Genomic DNA, 10,313 nt, shown 5'->3' with positions numbered 1-10,313 from the left:
TTTTGAAGGCGAACAGCAAATTTCGCTATTGTGGCTAGCTTCACACAGGTGGCTCCCGGCATGGACTCTCATCAGCAGCACAGTAACCATCTACTTGCCACTGGTGACGGTCCTCAAGCGTCCATACACAAGTCCGGAGGGGACATATTCTACTCCACGATGTAGGACTATTTATCGGCCTGCAAAAATGGTAAATGTTGGGAATCGTATCATCTTGTTAGTGTACTGCTATGTCAGAGATCACAGAGTCAGGTAATCGCTGCATCAGAGAGGAGGCTGGTGTATTGAATCCCAGTAGCCTATGTAGGGCACAGCCAGGGCTAAATTCGTTTGTCACCTATTTCTGCCTCGTCCCGAAGATTCCAAACGTTGGATGGAATGTTTGTGTTCACCGGAAAGTGATGTTGGCTGGTAGGATTTTGCTTTTAGATATGCACTGGCATATAATCTATGGTATAGTAGTTGTTTTCTATAATGTCAATGTCTCTCGTAGTGACGCACGGAGATCCAACTGATATTTTTAGTGCTAATGGCTTTCTGCGTCTTGCCCATTCATCAACAGCGCACGCGTCTATAGGAAAAGAAGACATTGATTAAAATATTGCCAATTGTAGTGGTAATGTTCAGTTTGTTCATGAGCGAAAAGCCTGTACAGCGCTCCTTGCCCTTCTGCATTGTACAGATGACGTAAAGCACCATGCTCAACCTGATTCAGTAATTTCCCAGAAACCTAGGTAGGTGGCATTAAGGTGAATCAAATAATCAGCCAACATTAAATCTTATTCCCGTTAATTCACCCTCATCCTACAACCCAGTTATGCCGTCTGCAGCTGCTCACAATTACATAAGAAGTACATTGCTTGACCCACCACCTGTTGTGCAGAGGCTCTACATTATCCACTGTAGGGTAGGCATAGTTGTGATCCCTGGCTCTCCCATGCTTTCCTGTATTGATCAATTGTACTGTGTCCTCAAATGTCCCATTGGCACAGTGACAGTAGACAACCATATCACATGGCATATCACAAAATGTCTTTGTATCTCTGAGCTGCTTTGTGCTCAGCAGGGATTTTCTCTTTGATCATACTTTTTCTCTATTATTGTTTGAGCTAGGCTGCTCAGCTCAGTCAGCCACAGATGTGCTGATGCTGCAATTCTGTTTGCACAACACTTGTTTCTGTACCAACTGGTCTGGTTTTGTTTTGTTTTGTTATGTTATTTGTTATTTTTGGCTCTTGGTTCATTGGATTTTGCCGGTGGATATTATGATTTCTGTTTATTCCCGGCTGTCTGTGGTTACCAGGGATGGGTTGTGCAGCAGTGAGATGGGCGATGGACTCACAGAATGCCCTGTCTCTGCCCTGGTCTGTCCTGTGAAAGGCTTCTTTATCTGTTGAAGGGCTCCTGATGGCCAGACTGGTTTACTCATCAATGGGCTCCTAACATGCAGGGCAGTCAGGGCCACAACAAACAGTAGGCCTACAACACCCCCCCCCCCAAAAAAAAACTAAAACAACTTTATTATCTTATAATTAATGCTTTTTTTAATACACAGCTTGAGACCATGACATAGGATTATGTCCTTGCCCAGGGATTAAAAGTGGTATCTGGTGGGTAGAGGAAATGTCACCAAAATGGATTGCTTTTCTATGTTCGTTTTTAACGGATTATCTGCTGTCTATGTCATTCTGTTTTCTCTATCTTTGTACATTATGTATTGTACAGTCCAACTGTAAGCCATCTTCCTAGACTTCATCTTGGAGCCAGCAGCAGAGCGATAGTGGTGGTCCACACCCATGTCACTCCCTCCCAGTCGGAAGCCCTCTGCAGGTCAGCGCAGGTACTGCTGCTGCCTTCTCTCGCTATTATTTTTTTGCTGCGTGATGATCCCAAGTTATGATGTATGAAAATGTTAGGGTAATATAGTACCACATGTATAGTGAGTGAGTTTTTGGAAGCAATCCATTGATTTTGTTTGTTTCCTTAATGTTTTTGACTGAAGATAAGAGTCTCATCAATGTGTAACATTAACGTAGCCTCTCTGTTACAGGCGGTCAGTGGCTACTAGCAGTGGGCGCCATTCCCATAGCAATGCCTCCAATACCAACACTTACCCCACCAACACTTATCCTGGCAGGGCTAGTGAGGGCAGTCCTACAGCCCGGACATACCCTGGCACACCCAGGTAAGACACAGCATCTGTACATCATATGCAAGACACAAGCAAACATAGTTTTGTTTTAGGAATAGTTTTTTTTAAGGTTGAGCCCAAAATATCATGCAATAAAAATGATTCAGAAGAATACCAAGCAAATGTTTTCAGAAAAAGGTGTAGCATCTGCCTTGCAATAAAAGGGGGGGGGAAAGCATTTCATGTAGTTTTGAGATTCATCATTTATTTTAAAAACCGAAAGACCCCACTGATATCTTCTAGCCTCTTTCTCAGCCTCTGTTATGATGGCAGTTTTTATCTGATGATTGATCTCTGATGCATAACTGGTAATCACTATACACTCTCCTTCACACTCCTATGCAAACCCAGGTGTCAGACGAAGCACACCACCTGCAGTGATAACCATGGGATCCGTCCCCCCACACCAGAGCAGTACCTCACACCCCTGCAGCAGAAGGAGGTGTGTATCAGACACCTGCGAGCCAGGCTAAGGGAGAATGTTGAGATACTGCAGCACAGGTGAGTCCGGAGGGATGCGTTGTGACAAGCAGAATGTTCCTGATCAATGTGATACTTCAGATCTAATGGCCAATAGAAGTGTCTCATTCACAACCCAGCTCTTGGGTTGCATTTAACCACACTCCAAAAATAGCAACATCAATAACGGTCTTCCATTTCACTACAGAAACTGGGATTGTATCTCAGACTTCTCATGCCTCTCAAGGCAAACCACACATTGATTACTTTTCCTTGGGAAGCCCTCATATTCTCAAACCCCTCCCCCTCTCTCCTTCTCTCTCTCAGGGACAGTGAGATAACTGAGATGAGGACCCAGCTGTGTCGCATGCAAGAGGACTGGATAGAGGAGGAGTGTCATCGTGTGGAGGCCCAGCTTGCTCTAAAGGAGGCGCGCAGGGAGATCCAGCACCTCCATGAGGTTGTGGAGACAGTACGATCAAATCTCGGCACCCCAGAAAAATCCCCCCACAACCAAAAGCCATACCTTTCACCGCATGGACCCAGACCAGTCAAGTCCCGCTCATGTGGTTGCTCCCCAGCCAGCACCCTGAACCGCAGCACCACCTACACCCGGCTGAGCAGTGAGGGCCTGCATCTGGACCGCAACGGAAACGTCCCAGGGCCTGACCTGCGTGCAGCGGCACGGGCAGAAGGGGGACGGACCCACCTGCTCCTGGAAGCAGCCCTTCTGTCGGAACAAAACCCAGTCGGCTCCGCCCGTGGCCCCTTCTTCTCCACCATGCCACACTCCTCCACCTACGAGAGACTGTACAGCGGGGGGGCTGTCCTGCCCGTCTCCCACTCCTGCCATTCCCTAGGTAACAGCTGCAGGTGCAGCGGACACACCTGCCTCCCGCATCACCACCTCTTCCTGCACCTCCCTCAGGAGGAGCCCCCGGCTGCAATGGCAGCGGCTGCTGCTGCCCCGGTGACAGATGTGAAACCAGAGGTCCGATCCCAGGCCTGCAGCCCCACCATGACCTGGGTCTCAGAGGAAGGAGGGGGAGAAGAGCTAAGCATCATCTCCCTGGCAACAACCGACATCACCCCAGCCTACTCTGAACAACAACCGTTTCCTCCCTTCTTGTCTTCCTCCCCTCCTCCCCAGCTCTCCTACAACCTAGAACCGCTGCCTCCAGATGGCCCAGTGGAGATGACAATAAAGCCAACAGTGGCCCAAACCTGCCAGCCCAAGCCTGTGTCATTGTATTCACTAGAGAGGCAAGGGAGCGTGACAGTGGTGGAGAAGGAGGAGGCTGTTGAAGTTGAAGGTGAAATTGTTGTGGAAGGGGAAGGGGGGGAGGAGGGGGCTCCCCAGCGGAACTTCTGGAGCCGATACTTCCTGGTGGACCTGTTGGCGGTGGCCATGCCGGTAGTGCCGACAGTGGCCTGGCTGTGCCATGGGGCCCCTCGGGAGGTCATGCCTGTCTACCACATTGGCTCTCTGCTACGGGGTTGCTGCGCTGTGGCCCTTCACTCTCTGCGACGCAGGGGATGTGGCCGGGGCCATGAACCCACAAGCATGAATGGGGCGACCGATATCTGACAACTTTACTCTTTAGCCCCCTGACTCCCCTCACATTAACCATGCAACCCCAACCTCTTACGAGCCACAGCCACGAAGGCAATTATACCGACTTTGATTTGGACTTAAACTCCTATTGCTTTTTATTCTCCACCCACCACGTCTGATTTGAGGATGAACTTGAGATTTACATTATCCGATTGTATTGCAGTTGACCTTTGTGAATTTTGTTTATTGGTTACAGCAGACAGGAATTAGGCTAATTGTATAGTTCAAGCCTGTTTCTGTTAGATTTGTAATCATACCTTACTATCAAAGAAAATCTAATGCAATAGTGATTTGATAGGGAATGCATGAGCCTGCTTAAATGGACTTTTTGACACCAGTCTACAGTGTCTCCCGTAACTGTACATTGCATGTAACCCTGAGAAATGTTCAGCCTTTTGCCATTACCTCACTTTAAACAGACTTGCTACATTTGAACCTTGAAGACTTTGATGTATGCTCCATGAATCTTCTAGTGTTGTCTTTGAAATTGGGGTGAATATGGTTCATCTGGTTAGAAACATCAGCAACATTTTATTTTAATTTCTAGAGCTAAGCGAATGAGGGATCTGAGTAGGAGTTCTAGTTGAATGTCTTTGAATTATTTTTTCTCAAGAAAATAGAGGATAGAAAAATACACGTTTGCACAACTACTGAGAGATAGAGAATCTATTACATTTCAGGGATCCAAAGTTTTTCTGGTTTCATTCATTTTTATTTATAGTCCAAGGATAAGATAAACATTCTGAATAAGACTAGCACTGTCACTATCCATGCAAATGCTGAATGCCAGTGCAAGTCATAAAAAATGCTAGCTAGGTATTTATTGTTAAGGCACATATACAATTTACTAAATTTCGCAATTTACAATATTAAGAATATGATCAATAGTTAGGCTAGATATTTGTTTCAAACAATGCACTTTTTTCCCCACCTTTGGGACTATACTGTACTACTTTAAGTTTGTAGTGGCTTTGCATGTCATCAAACATTAACCATGCCAGTCTTCTTTTGAGCCACATCGTGCCGCTAAAGCTACATTGACGACAATTATTCAAATTCAGTAGTCAATATCAATGAGAAAAAGCAATGATGGAATGTCTTTACTTGGGTTGATAAAGTGCACAAAAAGCTGTAGAATGCAAAGTGTAAATAGCTCTGGATGTATTTCCTCTTCCCTTTGAAAATAAACTGAAAGTTGCCTTTGCATAGCTTGCTGAACAAGTTCCTTCCTTTAGCACTTCACTAATCCTCTGAAAACAATATCATGCAACTTCACAAATCTTATAGTACAATTATGGAATAATACTGTGAATGATATTTGGCCCAAAACAAAGGGTCTATTTTGCATTCCCTTGTGATTACTAATGGTGTTCAAATATGCCCTCAGCACAACACTAGAAATAATAGGTATACAGTTGTCAGATACTGTGCAGCATTAAATCAATGATACAAGAAAAATTGGAGAAATCAGACCGAACAAGGTCAAGCCTACTGGGGGATAAAGGGTGATAATTTTATTGAAACATACCATAGAAAATTCACCCATTTTGTTGCTCGAGGGGACTACACCTGCCGGCATGCGAGTTCTGCACTACAATAATGACCATCTTTAATTACACATGTAATATTTGGCCTTACCAACAGTATGTGCCACGCTTGTCTGTCTAGTGTTTAATTCAGAAAGTTAACATGTCTGGGAAAAAATATATTACCCAAATCATAAAAATAAAAAAAATTAAATGAAAATTCCACCCCAAAACTATTTCGATATTTGGTAGTCCCAAAATATTTTGAATGTCAGCAATCATACCAGGAGTATTTATGTATTTTGAAAGTTATATCTCAAACTTGATTGCTGACTTTGAAAACATTTTGGGTGGTTCTCATTTCAGTAAACTTCTGCAATCCAATAACATTAATCCAATCCATTTGGGGAGTCATTTATTCATAGTTTTTTGTCCTCGATTATCATGTCCACAATAACACATTTTCTGAAAAGCAAGGCCACTCAGAGCCACAAGAATGAGATCAAATTGAATATTTGTATAATGATACTTTATCCAAAATTGTGTCAGTACCTACCCCTGATGGCAGGTATGACTTAAATTTCACAACAAAAAATACCATAAAAACATACATAACAATAAAATGACATGACATCTGAAAGGTATGGCCTATGACTTGTTAGGGTGTTCTACAAGATATATCAAGAATAAGGTATTTTAAGCAAGTGACACATTTGAATATAAATGGAAAGGAGAGTGAAGTGGTGAAGCTGTAGATGTGAGTCTTTTACAGGAGTCAAGTGCATTTATCTTCCTTTTGCCTTTTCATCCATGTTCCCGAGATAGGAGTCAACCTGTAGAAGGGGACAGGGATGCAATTATGTGGTTAACAGAACAGACACGACCGAGGGGATTATGGGAGATGAGCACCAAAGCTTGTTAAACACACCAATAAGCTCATACAACTATAATGTACTCCAACAATGTAGTAGTGCAATTTGAACAGGCTATTTGTCTGCAGAATTGTCTCACCCTGAAAATCTGAGTGGAATTAAACATGTAGTAAGTGCACACAAACATCACTCCAGGCCCATCAGCTCCACGTCAAAGATGAGGGTAGAGTTGGGTGGGATGATACCAGGGTGCCCTTTGCTGCCATAGGCAAAGTCCGGCGTGCAGGTCAGAGTTGCCCTCTGGCCCACACTCATCTGTGGGGGAGGTGAAACAAAAAGAGGTCATAGTATTATTGTCTAGACACCGCTAATATAACCCTATAATGGCTTGTGTCCTTGCAAATCACCCACAAGCCAATTTTTAGATTTTCTAAATGATTGAAACAAGTGGTGCAATCGTACAAGAGAATAATGGGGATATCTAATGCAAACACACCCAGGAGACCCTTCTTACCTGGCCAACCCCCTCCTCCCAGCCACGGATCACCTCCTGCTTGCCAATCTTGAACTTGAAAGGCTTGCCTCTGTCCCGGGAAGAGTCAAACTTGGTTCCATCAGTCAGTGAGCCTGCGATAGGATTGAGAGAAGATAAACGTTAGTTACACTGGCCGAGTTAAATAAAATTTAAATAAATACAGCCGTGTACCTAAATTACATTCTGTCCCCTCCCAAATTGCTAGCTAGCATCCATGGATTAAAATATTTAATTACAGTCCACTGGACAAACATTATCGGCTACTGGCTAACTAGCCAACTTATTTGCTAAAGATACATTCATCTTAATTAAATCCATTCTCACTGATTTGAGAAAACTGTCAATTAGCTAGCTAGCCAGTAGTAGTATGGCAACTAGCTACAAACGTTAGCTTAGCTAGGGTGTAACGTTACAACTACTTTAACCGTAGAAAATACTTTATTTAATTAGCTAAGCAAATCGTCGAACTAATTGTTAGTTATGAGAGATAATATCCGTTTGGCAGATTACACACATTATATAAATAACATTTACTTTGTTGCCGAAGCAAGTGGATAACTGACAATAGCTAGCTAAGCTATCAAGCTAGTGGCTAGCTTGCTGACTCACCGACATAATGCACAACGCATGTCTGTCCTTTTTTGGGAAATGTCTGTCCTAAAAGATGGAAGAAATTGAAAGAATTAGCTATGTATTGTGTTAACGACTTAATATTTTGAATGTAATCATATTTACAGTTTTTTCCTTACCATCACCCGGGGTTATGGTCTCGATTTCTACTCCCATTTTACTCTCCGACGCACTACAATGCAAACGGAAACTGGAAGTCAAGCTCATTGAATTCAAGAGGGGAGGGGGGTGCAATATAAAATGGCCAATACCAGTTATATGATGAGAATTTGTGTATGCCTACTTGGTCATATTTTAGTCGCATATACATTGATGTAGTGTCATTTTTCAAGGGAGATGATGATAACATAAAAATAACAACTGGTTGACAATCAAACATTTCTAGAAAGATACAATAATTAAAGTTGATGTCATTAAACACGTGTGCAATCTAGTTATGCGAGTAGTCATACCATAAAAAGAAAAAAGAATAATGGCGCCCACATAAAAAGAATAATAAGACAACCGTGATGCAAACATGACGTTTGTTATAAGTGCCAACAGATAACTTGTACGTTCGACATCCTTTTGTGTCGGTAAAATGTATTATGAAAGAAAAAGGCGGTGTAAACGCCTTTATGCGCAAATATTGATATAATAACCACCATCATTTTGAAGTAAACTTGGAGTCACGCGATGATATCATAGATAGAACAGATATCCCACCGGATGTATTAGTGTGAAGCATCCGGTTGGCGTTTCTACTCACTACCAAATATGGTGATGAGATGAAGCTCTGTAGCCGGCAGTAGAAGTAGATGGAGAAATATGGATTTCTGCCGACATTTTCTCAATAATTAAACATTTGATCTCAATACCGTTTTCTGTTCCCAAAACTATAATCTGTTATGAACAGAGTGGACTAATTTTTGTAGATTTTACACTTTGCCCAAGTAAAAAAAAAAACGTTGTTTAGGGGTGCAAAGGCGAATTGAGTTATTGCACATGTGCACTTCATGGAGTAGGCGTTACACAACGGAAATATGCAAACATCTTGCTAGCTAGTGCTTGGCTCTGCACCCCTCCTTGCTTGTCCTGCCCACTATGACTCATTTGTTCCCATTAGAAACGGATAGGCTGTGGTCTATCTTGTGTTAGTCATTAAAAATATTTTATGATATGGTGAATGGTCCTCCCACTACAACTTGGGAAGTTTCTTCTTCTTCTCTGGTATAATGGCATTTGCAACAATTGGATGTGCATTCCGCCACTTACTGTGCAGGTGGAGAAAAAGGATCCCAAGGGAAATTATGTGGGGTATTTTTTTATGTGGGGTATTAATATCTTGACTCATCCTGCCACCAGGTGGAAGGATATGTCATTGAGTGACTAGCATCGTCTCTCAAGTGAAATAGAACAGAAGATGTGTGCTCCTCCCAGCAGTTCTCTGCAGTGTTCTGTCTTCTAAGCTTTTTCTTACAGGTCGACACCATGCTACGAATTAGGGTGAACTGGTTGGTCCAACTTGTTCACAGCGCAAATCTTTTCTGTGTCTTGTCTGTCCGCCGGTTTGCCTCCCGGCTAATTGCGTTACCTGTTGGTTATTAGTTTCAGCTGGATGCTAGCCTCTTCTCTCAGGATATTGAGTCTGGGTACTGCACCTACCCAGGCTAGGGAAGCCTGTGTGTTTTCTAGCTCTAGCTAGATCTCCGGGTCACACCTTAATGTCCAGGCTTTGCATCCTAGCTAGCATACTCTCTTACTGGCTCGAGCTGCAGCTGTTGCCGGAGTGAGATTCAGAGCATCTGTTCATAGGACCTATTCTCACACAGTCTGTTACTGTCTCAGTGTAATTGGCTCCTCACATCCATACGTTTTGGGGATTGTGAGTGGAATTTCCCAAAATATATTCTGATATCCATAGAAGATAATATTACTTAATTCACATATTGCCCTGAGAAGAGAACAACTTTATACTTACACCTGGTATAGTATTAAAGGAGTGTAATGCAGATTATCTGTTCTATAAGACATATCTGTATTTTTTACTTTTGTCTAGACAGGGAGAAGATTATACATGCCATACTACTGTGATAAATGCAATGCTGGCTTGGCTTCGGTTGATGCCCATTCCACCTGTATGATGTGCCTAGGCTTAGATCATGCCGTTCAGGTTGTGGATTCCCCCTTCAGCTGCATGTATTGTGCTACTCTTGGCCCACGGCTATATGAAGCACGATTAGCTACGATGAAGGAGACAAATGCTAGAGGCTCCGGGAGCGGACTCAAGCGTTAACAACCCTCCTCGGCAGCAGGACCGCCCACCTTCGCAGCTCCACTCTCTCAGCCTGGCAGGCTCTGTTGAAGACTTAAGACAGGATCCTGATGCTATCTCCATCTTTGCTGGTAATGACATAGACAAAGAGAGACCTCTGAGGCTGGTTCTGGGTCAGCGAACCATGGCTCAGAGAGGGCTAAGAGTGAAGCGCCCTCTTCATCAGCTGAG

The 10,313-nt window shown here is 43.4% G+C and overlaps 2 protein-coding genes across 2 annotated transcripts; one reads left to right on the top strand and one right to left on the bottom strand.

Annotated features, from left to right (window-relative positions):
- Positions 1 to 63: 63 nt before the first annotated feature.
- On the top strand, positions 64 to 5,469 carry LOC115132347 (syntaphilin-like). Its single transcript, XM_029664916.2, has 5 exons — positions 64 to 190; positions 1,726 to 1,840; positions 2,051 to 2,185; positions 2,543 to 2,692; positions 2,978 to 5,469. Exons 2-5 carry the CDS (start codon positions 1,797 to 1,799, stop codon positions 4,236 to 4,238), a joined length of 1,590 nt encoding a protein of 529 aa, XP_029520776.1. The 5' UTR covers positions 64 to 190; positions 1,726 to 1,796; the 3' UTR covers positions 4,239 to 5,469.
- A 720-nt stretch (positions 5,470 to 6,189) lies between these two features.
- LOC115132348 (peptidyl-prolyl cis-trans isomerase FKBP1A-like) lies at positions 6,190 to 8,050 on the bottom strand. The gene is made up of 5 exons (XM_029664918.2): positions 7,948 to 8,050; positions 7,808 to 7,855; positions 7,178 to 7,290; positions 6,803 to 6,978; positions 6,190 to 6,624 (listed from the first exon to the last, which is right to left on the bottom strand). The coding sequence occupies exons 1-4, from the start codon at positions 8,033 to 8,035 to the stop codon at positions 6,850 to 6,852; spliced, it is 378 nt and encodes a 125-aa protein (XP_029520778.1). The 5' UTR covers positions 8,036 to 8,050; the 3' UTR covers positions 6,190 to 6,624; positions 6,803 to 6,849.
- Positions 8,051 to 10,313: the final 2,263 nt, after the last annotated feature.

This window comes from Oncorhynchus nerka, linkage group LG7 (genome assembly GCF_034236695.1).
Source record: "Oncorhynchus nerka isolate Pitt River linkage group LG7, Oner_Uvic_2.0, whole genome shotgun sequence".
In the NCBI taxonomy this organism is placed as follows: domain Eukaryota; kingdom Metazoa; phylum Chordata; class Actinopteri; order Salmoniformes; family Salmonidae; genus Oncorhynchus; species Oncorhynchus nerka.
The sequence above is the reverse complement of the archived record's forward strand: the minus strand, read 5'-3'. Positions and strand labels throughout refer to the sequence as shown.